The following is a 15,355-nucleotide window of genomic DNA, read 5'->3' as shown; positions in this document are numbered from 1 at the left end:
AGACACACCTTAGAAACAAAGATGTGAATTTATTTAAAAGTCAAAGGTTGGAAAAAAATATATCAAGCTAACAACTACCAAAAAACAGCAGGAGTGGCAATTCTAATATCAACGTAGATGAAACAGCCTTGTACTGGAAGAAGATGCCATCTAGGACTTTCATAGCTACAGAGGAGAAGTCAATGCCTGGCTTCAAAGCTTCAAAGGACAGGCTGATTCTCTTGTTAGGGGCTAATGCAGCTGACAACTTTAAGTTGAAGCCAATGCTCATTTACCATTCTGAAAATTCTAGGGCCCTTAAGAATTATGTTGTATCTACTCTATCTGTGCTCTATAAATGGAACAACAAAGCCCGGATGACAGGACATCTGTTTACAACATTGTTTACTGAATATTTTAATCCCATTGTTGAGACCTACTGCTCAGAAAAAAAGATTTCTTTCAAAATATTACTGCTCACTGACAATGCACCTGGTCACCCAAGAGCTCTGGTGGAGATATACAGGGAGATTAGTATTGTTTTCCTGCCTGCTAAGACAACATCCATTCTGCAGCCCATAGATGAAGGAGCAATTTCAACTGTCAAGTCTTATTATTTAAGAAATACATTTCATAAGGCTATAGCTGCCATAGTTAGTGATTCCTCTGATAGATCTGGGCAAAGTAAATTGAAAACCTTCTAGAAAGGATTCACCATTCTAGATGCCATTAAGAACATTCACGATTCATGGGATGAGGTCAAAATATCAACGTTAACAGAGGTTTAGAAGAAGTTGATTCCAACACTCATGGATGACTTTGAGGGGTTCAAGACTTCAGTGAAGGAAGTAACTGCAGATGTGGTGGAAATAGCAAGAGAACTACAATTAGAAGTGGAGCCTGAAGATGTGACTGAAATGCTGCAATCTCATGATAAAACTTTAACGGATGAGGAGTTGCTTCATATGGATGAGCAAAGAAAGTGGTTTCTGGAGATGGAATCTATTCCTGGTAAAGATGCTGTGAACATTGTTGAAATGACAACAACGGATTTAGACTATTATGTAAACTTAGTTGATAAAGCAGCAGTTTGAGAGGACTGACTCCAATTTTGAAAGAAGTTCTACTGTGAGTAAAACGCTATCAAACAGTATCACATGCTACAGAGAAATCGTTTGTGAAAGGAAGAGTCAATGGATTCTGTAAACTTCATTGTTGTCTTGTTTTAAGAAATTGCCACAGCCACCCCAACCTTCAGCAGCCACCCAATCTTCAGCAACCACCACCCTGATTAGTCAGCAGCCATCAACAGTGAGGCAAGACCTTCCACCAGCAAAAAGATTACGACTTGCTGAAGTTTCAGATGATGGTTAGCGTTTTTTAGCAATAAAGTAACAAATTAAGATACATATATATATATATATATATATATATATATATGTAGGCATTATGCTATTATATACTTAATAGACTAAAGTATAGTATAAACATAACCTTTATATGCACTGGGAAATCAAGCAATTCCTGTGACTCGCTTTATTGCTGTATTTGCTTTACTGTGGTGGTCTGGAACTAAACCTGCAATATCTCCGAGGTATGCCTATATTAAGGATTTTCAAATTGCTCCAGGGAGTCCTCAGGGACTTCCTGGGCAGCTAGGTCAGAGCTGAGTGGGTGGAGTTCTGGCTCCTCTATCCCCAGTGTAATAGAGTGGCTTCCCTTCTTTCTGTTTTATGTCTTGAGCCTATAGTGCCTTGAATAGTGTCCTCCCAAAATTCATGTCCACCAGAACCTCAGAATGTGGACTTATTTGGAAATAGGGTCTTTACCGACGTAATTAAGATAAGGATCTAGATAAGATCATACCGGATCAGGGTGGGCCCTGAATCCAATGACAGTGTCCTTATAAGAGACAGAACAGGACACACAGACACACAAGAAAGAAGGCCATGAGAAAATGGAGTCCTGCTGCCACAAGCTAAGGAAGGCCAGGAGCCAGTAGGAGCTGGAAGAGGCAAGGAAAATCTCTCCCACTGAGCCTTTGGAGGGAAGATGGCCATGTTGACACATTGATTTTGAATCTGTGGTCTCTGGAAGGGAGAGAAAATAAATTACTGTTGTTTTAAGTCACCAAGTTTGTGGTAATTTGTTACAGCAGCCCTAGGAGACTAATACAAGGTGTCTGGGTAGGACTTTGTTTGAATAATGTGTTTTGCACCTAAAAGAAGTTTGACACCCTCAACCAGGTCACATCTAAATTTTCTCTTGGCTTTATGATTCTCTCACATCAACTTGGCAGCTTGACGGTTTCACATGTCAGCTGGCGATGACTTCAATCCCTGGCAGAAGTCACCAGGATCAGGGAGAGTGGGCTCCATTCTCTGCAGGAGAAATGTTCTTTCCACTGAAGTCTAGATCACTGAAACCTTAGGAAATGAAGATAGTTTGCAAGTTTGCCAAACAACATTCCAAATCCAAACCAAATTTGGTTCCTAGTATTTCCTGGAAGAAAGCAATATGCTTATTGGAGTACAGACGTTCACAAAATATTATTCAGTGAAGGGAACAGAGATTGAGACAATTTTCTTTTCTTGTAAGCCCTGCTCCAACTTGATACAGACTCTTTATTAAGGGTCTGCTTTTAATTTTGAACCAAAAAAAAAAACCAAACCCACTGCCATCGAGTGGATTCCGACTCATAGTGACCCTACAGGACAGAGTAGAACTGCCTCACAGGGTTTCCAAGGAGCGTCTGGTGGATTCCAACTGCCAATCTTTTGGTTAGCAGCCATAGCTCTTAACCACTACGCTACCAGAGTTTCCTGTAATTTTGAAGGGTTAGAAAATTCAAGAATGAGCCTAGGAGGTGTTCTTCTTGGCTTGAAGTAGTTGGTGCATTTCTCCTCAATTAGACAGTATAAGGGCAACACCACTGCTTTGTGCTTACTTGTCCCTAAGGGTTGGGTTCCAATGTGGATGCTTGGCTGGGAGATTTCTCCAGGAGGTGTATTTGGCAGTTCTGCAGCTGGACATTAGAGCTTTTCAAAGAAGAGGACAATGAGGCTTTAGAGTGCCATTGAATCAGAGAGGCAGGGCCACCATATTGTGAAGGAGATAGAGATATAACAAAAGCCTTTTGTGGCTGGAGGAGAATCTCCTGAGTAGGTGGATCTACTGAGGATTCTTTGGTTCTTGGGACTGGAGGTGGGGGGTTAGCTTAGGGAGGCTTCAAAATTCCTTTCCATGTTCATTCAGCAGTCCCATCTCTCCATCCAAACAAGGAGATTCCAGAGTTTAGGAAGGAAATGTGACAGATTTGTGGGAGGAAGGAAATGCTCTTGTAACATGTGATGAGAATGCCTGGCCAGAGAATGGCACACTCAGGCAGCAGGCAAGTCCACCTCTCCCTAAGGAGAGTCAGGCTCCCCTCTGATTTATAGGTGGCCAGAAGAAACCTTCCCCTAAGCAGCTACAGAGGAGGGGCCAAGAAAGCAAATATTTACCAAGGGTGACAAGGAATCAAAGGGATATCCATTAAAAATTGTAAAGGAGGCAGGGAAAAAGAGGCATGGCTAAAGGGAGATGGGGAGCTACATCCCTTCTGGGGAGTCATTTTTCCAGTTAGAAGGATGAGCTGAGATTTAGACCGGATGTCCCCTAGGACCAATAGTCTTGGAGAAGAGAAATTAGCTGTCAAATATGTCCAAGTGTGACATCAATGAGAAGCAAAACAAAACAAAGCAAAACCCAAAGGGTCATGGTGGACCATAAACTGAGCATCATAATCTCTGTGACTTAAAAGGTCAACCAGAGGCATCCTCCAGAAGAGTGCCAAATCTGGATACCTCCTCTTTCCATGTGTCTTGTGGCCTAGAGCCCAGGGAGGATGTGGCTGGAGTCTGGGCTGGCTCCCTGAAAAGCTTGCCCCCTGTGATTGAGGGGAGGAGTAACAGACTAAAGGATGAAGAAAGTCCAAACAGGTGGCAGATGAACATGGGCCACCACGTGCTGCGCCACAAAGGCATTGGGTCCCTCCCTCCCAGGGCTCCTGTTTGATGTCTAACCACGTTTCTTGTTTCTACCTCCCAGGACTTTAGATAAGGCCATGATGGGGGTGGGGGGCAGGCAGAACACATACGTTGTTGTATTGTTGTGTACTGTCGAGTTGGTTCCAACTCACAGTGACTCTATAGGACAGAGTAGAACTGCCCCCATAGGGTTTCCTGGGCTGAAATCTTTACGGGAGCAGATCGCCAGGTCTTTCCTTCCACAGAGCTGCTGATGGGTTCGAATTACCAACCTTTCGGTTAGCAGCCGAGCGCTTAACCATTGCCCACCAAGGCTCCTAGAGCACGTATAGTCAATTCATTCCCTAAACATAAGAAGAAAATGTAGCTTTTCTGCTTGAACAAATTAGTCCCCGCAAGTCACCTCATCTTTCTATTGGTCCCAGAAGTACTGGACATTATGCCTGAGGCTCTTTTCTATGCATGTGTGAAAGTGCCCAGGAAATGGGGGCCTTGGGAAAATGCTGAGTTTAAAAAGGATTTGGGGGCACCTGGAACAACCCACCTTAAAGCCCTTTTCGATGGTTTACTCAGTTTTTTCCAGGCCTTTGTTTAGTCACTATTTGTTTATCTTGGCATGGGCAGCAGCAGCAACATCTCTCATATTGCTGCATCCTCACCCCAAGCTCTCTGGAGCCAGGTCTATACCTGGCTAATAACTCTAATAACTTTAGTGCCCTTCGTGTCACCCAAATGTGACCCAAATTAGTATCTCTGATGAGAATGTGGCCACATATGTCATTTACTGGCCAGACTAAAAAGACAACACAGAAAAAACTCTAAAACAGTTACAAACAACCCTAATATGCCATCCAGATGGCCAGAGACAAGGAAATGATTTCTAAATGATCTTGATTTGCTCCTGTCTTGTTTCCTGCAGTAAAGACCAGGTGCTCCCATGACACAATGAACAGAGAGTGCTCTGGAGATGTCCACAGTGGCCAAGGTCTTCACTGAGACAGCACAAAGGGATTCACAGAAAGTAGGTTCCTGGGATAATGACCTAATGGCACATTGACCGTGACACTGAAGCCTGTTGGACTCGGAGGGAGTGAAGATGCAAGGTGGCTGCCACTTGACCACTCTCCATACTCAGTGCCACAATGGATCAGTTCAAGGAGGTCAGCTTGTTCTTGAAGCAGAATCTGCTACAAAGGTCCTCCCTTCATAAAATAGATGAGCTCTTGGAAACTGCAGTTTAATAAATTGTATCTTACATAGCATAGGTAGGCCTGTTAGGTACAAATATTTTATGGTGGCTCTTTTTGTGAAGTTGTTAATTTTTTGATAAGTAGGCCATCACACCTCCATTTTATTATTTGATTAACCAAGATTATATTGCCTTTTTAAAAGCACACATTGACTTTGCTTCATCTCAAGCTAAAGTGGAGCAGGGTGTTTGGGGGAAGGAGTGTTTGTTCTGGGTTTTGTTATCTATCACCTTGGCCTTTCATAGTTCCCTTTTTTCTCCTTTCCTCTTCTCCTTGCCTGGTTTCTGGGGGCCATAGAACAAGACCCACTGTAGAGGTGTGGATAGGGAATGGGCATTATGCATGGACATCCATGGACCACAGGCACAGTCTGTGTAGCTCTTGTGGGCCCCCTACAACATCACCTATGGACTGCACGCTCACGGGCAAGCTGAACTAAACCTGCTCAGTGACACAGGAGGGAAACAGGTCGAGGAGATGTTGGACCAGATGTGGCTGGAGATAGGATAAAAGACCTTAAGCTGAAAAATGTCTTCATCTGCATTGAGGACCCTGGGCTCCATTAAAAGCACTCAGGTTCAATTCTGTGTATGTGTGGACGCATGCATGAGTGTGCACATGCATGTGTGTGTATGTGTGCATGTGTGTGCACACAGTGGTGGTGGGGGGAAGTGCTCTTAGTTAACAGCCCTCCCCCCTTTGGAGAAAGTCTGAATTCAAAGTGATTTTTAACAGATCCTCTCATCTTGCCTGAAGCCCAGTGCAGTTATGACTAAATCAAAAAGAGGTATAAATAAAGAAGAAACAAGATATATGTACCAGCTGACGGTGGGATAAGGGAAGGGAAAAGAGAAAGGAAGTTATACTTACCCTACAACCACAATTATAAAATCTAGTAAATTCCATCCGTTGCGGAGGTAAGCGTTGGGGTGAAAGAGAAGTCCATAGGCTATTACTTTTAAAAATGCTTCCACAGTAAAAATTATGAGAAAGAGATATTCCACTCGTTCCTAGGAAACAAAAACAGAAGAGAGAGGAAGAAATCATTAGACTGGGGATTTGGAAAGTTCTGAACCAGCAGATCTCACAAGTAGATGGAAAATACTGCTCCTTCTGTGGTAGGATCTAGAGGGATATAGGTGGGACTCCCAAACCAAAGTAGCAACTCCACAACTTGTTGCACCATTAGAGCTCCAATCCCACTGGGGATTAAAGGATTTTTTAGTCTTCAAAACTCCCCTGTAAAAATGCAAATAGAGAAATTACACATTTTTTGAAACATCGTATTTAATCAGTTAACATTTTATTGTACCTTCCCAGAAGAGAATGTCCTGATCTAAAGGGAAGCAATTCCAGGACAGAGGAGAAGGATGCTGAGAGAGGTGGTGAGACAGAACCACAGGAAAACTACCACAATTTTGAGGTGATAATCCTAAAGGTGACAGTCATAGTCTTAGGGAGTGTACTAGCCAAGTTCTCCAAAATGACAGAGCTAAAACCCAGCTGCAAAGAAGTCAAGACATCGAAGACCTCTTCACAGCAGGCAAAACATAGAGGCGACTTGCTCACATTTACTGATCCGCAAATTTGAAATCTCTTTCTTGAGGAAATAAAATGTTCTGTTTGTCTAAGACAAACCAGGTCAGCGTAGAAAATCAACATTTGAAGGATGGAGCAGGGCATTTGGGTGCAGGCAGTGAATGAAAAAGTCTCAAGGGGCAGAAGGTAGTCTTTTTCCTGTCTCTGCCCCCTTTAAGAAGGGTTTTGCCTTTAAGAATGCAGCTCCCATCCTTGGGAGCCCACATTTAACAGGACAAACTCGTCTCAATTAGAGCGAGCAGAGTCTGTGTGCTGATTCACTTCCTTCCCTCACCACTAATCACTTTCTCCCGCAACTCTGTCCCATTGCAGAGCCTGAATGGCCCCACCAGGCAAGGCTGCCTGGATGCCTTCATGCTCCACTGCTCACCTCTGCAGGCACCTCAGCCCATCTCTCACTGGATCCACAAAGCACCAGTTCACATTGCATTTGGGCGCGGATCCACCAAGCAGGACATGCTGGTCCACAGCCTCCAGGGCTCTCAGCTCAGAACGTCCAGACTATTTCTCCATCCTCTGCAGGGCCAGGCAGGCAGAGCTCACTGAAGACCACCAGGTCTCACCCATGTTCCAGGGAGGGGCATCACTGGGAAGGCACGCCTTCTCCAGCCCAGCCTGCTGGTAGGGTGTTCCAAGAAGGCACTGGGAGCTGGATGGTGGCTCTGCAGGGACAGGCTAGGTTTTCCATGTCCTTGCTCCCATTCAATCTCTCCCGGGCCCCTAGGTGTTTAGTGAGTGCTGGCATCATTGTACCCAACTCTGGGTTAAGCGTGGTTTGAGGACAAAAAGTAAAAAAATGCAGAATTCTGGATCCCACTCAGACCTACTGAAGCAGACCTCCTGGGTATGGAGCCTGGAAATGGGCATTATAGACCACTTCCAGGTGTTTCTGAGGCACCCTAATGTTTAAGAACCACTGGCCCATGTGCTAGGTCCCTGGATGGTGAAAATGGTTTCTGCTTGACTATTAACTGAAAGGTTGGTCGTTTGAACCCACCCAGCAGCACTGCTAAAGAAAGACCTGGCAATCTGCTTCTCTAAAGATTACAGCCAAGAAAACCCTATGGAGCTCAGTTCTAGTCTGTAACAGATGGGGTCACCATGAGTTGGAATTGACTCAATGGTAATGGGTATTTATTTGGGGGCGGAGGGTTTGGTCCATATGGTGATGAAGGCACAAATCAGGCAGTAACAGTGGGAAGGGAAGGGAGAGGTCAGATTTAATCAACATCTCAGAGGCAAACTCACCCTCTACTTATTAATTACAGTATCATAATGTTGGTCTGGGGATGTGGCTGCCTTGGGGGTGACCCAGGAACATATCATGGCATGTGGGAGCCTCCAAACTTTTAAAATTAGGTGATACTAGGCTAAATTGTTCATCAGGGCTGTGTTGAAAGGAAAAACATGTCACAAAGGGCCCAATGCAACCTGAGGGAAGCTTATGGAAGGTGGAGGGGGAGGAGTTGTCAAATACCGGCTCAGCCCCAGTCTCCCTGCCACCCCCTCACCCCCATGATGGTTCAGAGCTTTCATTTTTAGCACCAGATGACAGGGCCACCTCCTCCTGTACCCCCAGCAACCTCCATGGAAATTAACTAAGTTGGGGCTGGGATCAGAAGGGCAGACAAGGGAAAGGAAACAAGAACCAGTAGGCTACCCGCTACGGGTCAAGTGCTTTCATGCATTGACCTGTGTGCTAGTTGCCTTTACCCTTTCTTTCATCCATTCGCTCATTCATTCATTTGTTCCTCATCAGGGTGGGACAGCCAGTCGAATTAAGAGAAAGCGACCCTGGAGCTCCCTTTTGGTTGTCTATACAATGAGCTTTTTTTGGAGAGGCTGCACCCAAGCTCAGAGTCCCTCTTCCCGCTGGCAGGGAGAATAGCAATATCCCAAATGCTCCAAGGTCCATACAAGTTGGGAAATTTTCGGGCATTCCCAGACAACTCCTGTAAATAGGTGGCATCCCCAATCCAGACTGCCGGGCACCAAGCAGTCTGTTTATTCCTTCATTGACAAGGCTGCTTTCCCTTGCTTGCCCTATAAAAAGAGATAACCACAGACGATTCCTCCCCTGGAACGCAGACCCATCCATACTGCAGGTCCAGCAGTGCCCTGGACCTGGTATACCTCTTTGTGAGATGGAGGGATGGGCAATCCCTTCTCTTGTTGACTTTTGGCCTTTGTAAGTTTTCCCAATGACTTCTGCTCACAAGGTGCCTGTGTTCCTTTAAAGCACAAATATTAATGATCTTCTTAATGAAGGATGTTTTTTATTACCAAATCTATTCAAATTTATGGTGATCCTCAAGATGATGAAGAGTGGAAGTGAAGTAGAGGAACTCTTTGTTCCTTTCCATTTCCTGGAATCTAACTGTGCCTTAGGTAGAACACAGACCTGGGATTGGCATCGTCACTTGCCATAGAATTTTGTAGGGACTTTGGAACTTTGGAAGTCATCTACCACTTTGGAAGTGGTGTTCACAAAAAAAATCAGTAGATTTTCTTAATCCATGCCATGTGACATTTGTCCTCAACCCTGGTATATAACACATGGAAACACAAAAGGACCTACTTGGCACAACAGTGAGTCATTCCGTCAAGAATTCATGAAACACCTACTGTAAACCCATACTATGTTGAGGGCTGGAGCTTTGAGAATAAGGGCTCAGAAACTGAACTCAAGGATCTCCTAGTACAATGGGGGTTAAATAGACAGGTTCTCTGCAGGCAAGGATAGTTTGTTGTAGAAGAATTTCTCAAAGATAAAGATATCTTAGTTGAATCTTGAAGGATGAAGAGCTGTCCAGGTAAAGAAGATGGGGTGGGGCTTGGGGGTCATGCACTCCAGGTAGAAGAACTAAGGAGAGGGAACGTGTGGAAATGCAAACATTTGATCTGGCTGGAGTGAAGCTGTGAGGAAATGGGGCTGGAGGTGTGGGCAGGAGCAAGATGACAAGAGGCCCTGTGGCTGTGCCTGTACACTTGGATTCTGCTCTTGGAGACTGGAGTACAGCATGGTGGGATGTGCGTTGCAGCCTGGCACTGGCCTAGAGAATGGCTGGTGGTGACGGAGGGTAGAGGGAGTGGGGGCAGTAACCCAGACATGAGATCATGGTGACCTGGGCTAAGGCAGAGATGGTGGAATTGGTAAGCAGTAGGTGGATTTGAGAGATACAAAGAATGCAATTTGGTTTTGGGTTGCAAGTAGGGGTTGGGGGAAGGGCCAGTGAAAGAAGTCCACTCCCCCCTCTCTGAGGTTTCTAATTTGGGTGACTAGGTGGATGATGATGCCTCTCACTGAATTAGTGGACTTCAGGAAGGGGAAGAGGGGGTTCAGAGGTAGATAGAGTCATCAGTTACGGACTTGCTGAATTTAAGGCAATTGTGGGACAACAATTTGGAGATATTCATGATTGGATGCATAGAGGTGGGTTTCAGAGGAGAGTTCAGCTTAAAGGGGAGGGTTGGATGAGGTTGCCCTGGCAGAGTATGTAGAATAAAGAAAGAAGAAGAGCTGAGGCTGGAATCCAGGGGACTCCCAACTCAGTATGGAACAACCTCTAGAAACCCCAGTCTGAATGTCTATCCCATCAGAAACCTCAGCCCCAAGAAGGCTTTTTCACATTATGGGAGTTAATCTCCAAGGCAAAAGTTACAGGATCCTGCTTAAAATAACGAAGTCTGAGAGACAGGTTATCTAACGAACTTCCTCACTTGAAAAATTAGGATACTGACAAGATAATGACACCAGAGAGGTAATTATCTAGGACTGGAAATCCAATTCCCTGCCCCTCAGTCCAAAGGTTCATTCATCTTATCTTGCCACCTGGGGTTCCAGGGAAACATTAATCACTGGTCCCTGCTTATCCCCAAAGACACTGGGATCAACTCCTCATGCTAGGTTGTTTAATGATCTAAAGTAGAGTTAAAAATGGCGCAGGGAGCCCATAAGAAGAGATTTGAACAAGAATCCAGTGATAAGGCAGCTACCTATTGTTGGAAAGTAGGGAACACAGTTATCTGTGCAGCGTGTGAGAGTGCTAACCTGAGGGGCATGAATGCCCTTACAGAATTAATTCCAAAAAAAGTTAAATTAGTGACGCAGCTTGGTTGATCCTTTCAAAACATGTGTTATGTTGCCGCAGAAACATCTAAAGGAGAGTATGAGTGGAGTGGAGAAGAGCACATGTTTGTCAACAACAATTCTCCTGCCTCCCTGATGCCCAGGTTGCTTCTAACCCTGTGAAGACACAATCCTGTATGGCTCTCCTCATACCTGAATTTGTGCGCATGAGGATTGAGGTGCCCTCCCAAGCCCTGAGAAGTCAGAGACCTCGCTGAAAAATACCAGGCCTTTCTGTGTTCTTGGGTACAGGGAAGCTTTGGAAGCCAATCTAGAATACACTATGATTCTCATTCCCACTATTCTGTGTTAATGTTGGAACTTTCTAATTTCAAGGGCTATGGAGGAGACGTGAAAACTATGGAGGAGATGTGAAAACTGCAGAGGAGAGGATAAACCATGGAAATATAGCATGGAAGCATCCAGACTCTCAAAGTATGAATGGACTGGAATGGATTCCCCAGGGCTCCTGGAAGATGGATAAGGGGTAGAGTCCTTCCTATCTTGGGACAGGTATAATGCCTTTGCCCTTTCAGATGGCTCCAGCCTTTCTTCTTCTTTACTTCTTTACTCTTTGTATTCTATAGTATTTTTTCCCTTATGGCTTCTTTTCCATTTCCATCTTCTCCCTTTCTTTCCTCTTTCCTAACTCATTTCTTAGAGCTACCACTGGCAACCAGGGGCCTGTGGTCACACCCAAGTCTAAAATGTTTAGACACATTCAGTGGAAACAGAACCCAGTTCACAGGAATCATGATGTCTTCTAAACACATGTGGAGTTAATTAGACACTGATAAGCACGTGCAATCTCAGTTTTCTATTGATCTTTTCATGTATAGATATGCTACCTTTTCAACTACATTAGCAAGCTTTTAGAAGACAGAGACTCAATAATCTTTTGATGGTAATACTTTTGATTCTGGCACCAACTGTCTGTGTGTCACTGAGCAAGTCACTTTTCTTCTCTGGGTCTGTTTCCTCATCTGTAAAAGGACATTTATGCATTAAAAAAAAAAATACAGGGCTGCACAGAGCTCTAGGCTTCCACAGAGCTGCCTTGGGAGCAGCTACAGGTAAGGAGAAGGCTGAGCAGGTGAGGTTTGGCTCCTCACCCACCTTCAGCCAGAGCGGCACCACTTTAATCCACATGCAAAGTTGTCCAAGAGTCCCAAACACAGTTAAATAGAGTCCAGGAAGCCAACATGACGGCATATGGACAGAGAATACACCCACAAAAGCAGCAGCCCGTGTTTTTGATCAGTGTGGAATACTCATATCTGTTTTATATGCTGAGTTCTGCATAAGATTTTATTTGAGAAGAGGGATCTACTGATTTTTTTTTGAACACCACTTCTGAAGTGGTAGATGACTTCCGAAGTGGTAGATGACTTCCAAAGTCCCGAAGTCCCCAAGTCCCTACAAAATTCTATGGCAAGTGAAGATGCCAATCCCAGGTCTGTGCGTATTCTGCCTAAGGCACAGTTGGATTCCAGGAAATGGAAAGGAGCAGAGTTCCTCTACTTCATTTCCTCTCGTCATCATCCTGAGGATCACCATAAATTCGAATAGATTTGATAATGAAAAATATTCTTCATTAAGAAGATCATTAATATTTGTGCTTTAAAGGAACACAGACACCACGTGAGCAGAAGCCATGCCAGGGAAGAGCTCCTAGGACCAGGATGATTGCAGAGAGATTGACATGTCCAGTCATGCATGCATGTTCCTGCAACACACACGAAAGCATGGTAGAGTGGGTGATGCCTCCCACCACATGTTCTACATTGTATGGTTTATACCTGCTGTAGAACAACCCTGGGGTGTGGGAATTCATACCAAGAGAACCTGGGTGTACCCACTTAAATTTATGCAAGTGTATTTATTGAAGCTGCCAAGAATTCAACACCAAACAGAATTAATGAGAAGCCCAGTTATACAATTGCATCTCACTACAAGGTGCAAAGACAATAAACACAATAACAATACTTCAAGCAGTGCCTTGTATTCCAGATTGTTTCATAATTTAAATACCATTCAATTTGACCTCTAAATACAGTCTCTTGCCTATTCTCTAACCACGAGAGACAAAGAATCTATAATACCTTAGCCTCTCACACTCCAAATCTTCTCTCATTTATTTGTTCAGTCAACCAGTCACAAATACTTCCTGAAGGTCCACTCTGCCCCATCGCACTTGCTACACTGCCCTCTCATGACATTTGTCGACTGGTAGAATATAAAAAGCTAGCAGGGACTTCTGCGCAACATGGCACTGTAGTCAGAAGCACCACGTCATCCCTCCGCAGCAAAGATCAGAAAAACTAAGTCAAACAGAGTCACACGTCAATCCTGAAACCCTAAGCATCAAATGAAGAGATAAAGAACTCAGCCAAGCAATGAATGGAATAAGAAACTGACTGAGAACAGAGAGCGAGGAGAAATACATGCAGAGGTTCCCTATGAGCTAACACAGCACGGATCCGCCATCTTGGACTCCTATCGCAGATCAGCAAACAAGGGGTATGAGAAAACAGCTTCACGGAGCTTCCAGCAGGAGACAGAATAACCGATAACCAGCGATATAGGCTTTCCCACCCCCCACCCTTCTTCACCCCCCACTTAGCCTCCTCTGCTTCCTGCAGCCACAGTCTCTTGGCTGGGAAGCACCAGCTTCACCCTGGTGTCACTTGGATTCCACCCGCCTGCACTGGCTGGCTCCCTAAGTGCCTTTTGTTGGCTGCTGGTGTTGCTTTTTTCTGCTTCTTTAGATTTCTTCCTTACCTCTCACCACCTCCCCCTCCTTTCTCTCAAATACCTGGCTCCGTGCGCCATCTTTGCTTCTTCCTTAAAGGCTGTGAAACACCGCTCAACTGTGAAACTGCTTCCTGGCCCGTGCCGCCATGCTGGTGGGACCCCTGGGGCTTTTCTGTTTGTTTGCTCTGATTTGTTCTGTTTTGATTTGTTTGTTTGTTTTCTTTTTCTTTTCTCACTTGGGAGCCCCTTCTAGCTGGGCAGTACCATGTGGCTTGGAAGCTACTCCCTTACTCTGAACAGACCCACAGGGACATCTCGGGGGGCATTTCTTTTCTCTTGTTTTTTTTTTTTTTTTGGTTTTGGTTTGTTTTTACTTTGGTTTGTTACTTTGTTTTGTTTTCTTCTCTCTCTTATTCCCTTTTGTCTTTCTTCATTTCCAGTTTCTTGATTTATTCATTTTTTTCTTTTACCCTTTTTCTTTTTAATTTTTGTTTTTCCCCATTTCTCAGTCTCTCATCTTTCCACTCCAATAGCAAGCTCCCTTAGCACTCTTTTTTGTTTGTGTGTATGTTTTTGGCTCCTGTTCCTCTCTCCTCTCTCTCATGTTGCCTGTACCCATCTTAGCTCCACACATCACAATCTACCCCCTTCTTCCTGCCTACCTGCACCGTGTGCTGAACATCACACTCCTAAGCAGCACAGGCACTGCCTACTGGAACCTGCCCTGCACTGATTTCCAGTCCGCACTGTCAGCTCTGGTACATGCCACAAACAACCCATCCCAGCAACTCCCCTTCAGCTGGACCTGCCCTGCTGTACCATACCTGAGTGACTGACCCTGCCCACTGGAGAAGGAGGTGAAAAGTATCGTGTCCACAGACAAGCAAACAACAAAGAATGCACAGCTCGCCTGCTCAGACATAACCAAATTGAAAAAAAAAGGAGGACGAACCAAACAAACCTACAATCAATAAACGAGGAATATAACCACTCAGTGCCCTGAAGACAGCAGACAATATAAAAATATTTACAAAAACAGGACAGGATGGTTCCAGTAGGTGTCAAAAATAAAACACCAGATAACCTTCTAGTAGAAGAAAAGGCACTAGACTTAACTGATGGGGAATTCAAATCTCTAATATTCAGAGCCATCCAAGAGTTTAAGCAAAAAGCAGACAAAAATGAGGAAAAAATAGACAAATTCATGGAAAATACGGACAAAAAAATGGAAGAATTCAAGAAAATAATACAGGAACAAAATGCTAAAATAAATTCACAACTAGAAATCATACAAAAACAACAATTAGAAATCCAAAAGATAAACAACAAGATTTTAGAAACGGCCTGTCCCCTGAATACCTGGTGCTTAATTCCTCCACACCTTCTAGCCAGGCTGCACTGCAACAACTGGGAACAACTTCCCCAGACCTCATACCGCACCAGTGGTATCCCTGAGAGCTTTGCTGTTCTTTTTTCTTTCTAATTTTTATTTATTCATTCTTTTCTTTTTTCTTCTTCTTCTTCCCCTTTTTGTTTTTCTCCATTTCATAGTCTCTCATCTCTCCACTCCAATGGCAAGCTCCCCACTAGCATTCTTTTTTGTTTGTTTGTATGTT

The 15,355-nt window shown here is 44.3% G+C and overlaps 1 protein-coding gene across 2 annotated transcripts in view; it reads right to left on the bottom strand.

Annotated features, from left to right (window-relative positions):
- The window catches only part of CACNA1C (calcium voltage-gated channel subunit alpha1 C), a 692,837-nt gene that overhangs the window by 282,371 nt on the left and 395,111 nt on the right, over window positions 1–15,355 (bottom strand). For both annotated transcript variants that reach the window (XM_023735710.1, XM_004381214.3), the window contains exon 3: window positions 6,128–6,267. In XM_023735710.1, the coding sequence (XP_023591478.1) occupies window positions 6,128–6,267 (140 nt within the window). The remainder of the gene's footprint in view (window positions 1–6,127; window positions 6,268–15,355) is intronic.

The sequence above is a fragment of the Trichechus manatus genome, unplaced genomic scaffold (genome assembly GCF_000243295.1).
Source record: "Trichechus manatus latirostris isolate Lorelei unplaced genomic scaffold, TriManLat1.0 scaffold00081, whole genome shotgun sequence".
Taxonomy (NCBI): domain Eukaryota; kingdom Metazoa; phylum Chordata; class Mammalia; order Sirenia; family Trichechidae; genus Trichechus; species Trichechus manatus.
The sequence above is the reverse complement of the archived record's forward strand: the minus strand, read 5'-3'. Positions and strand labels throughout refer to the sequence as shown.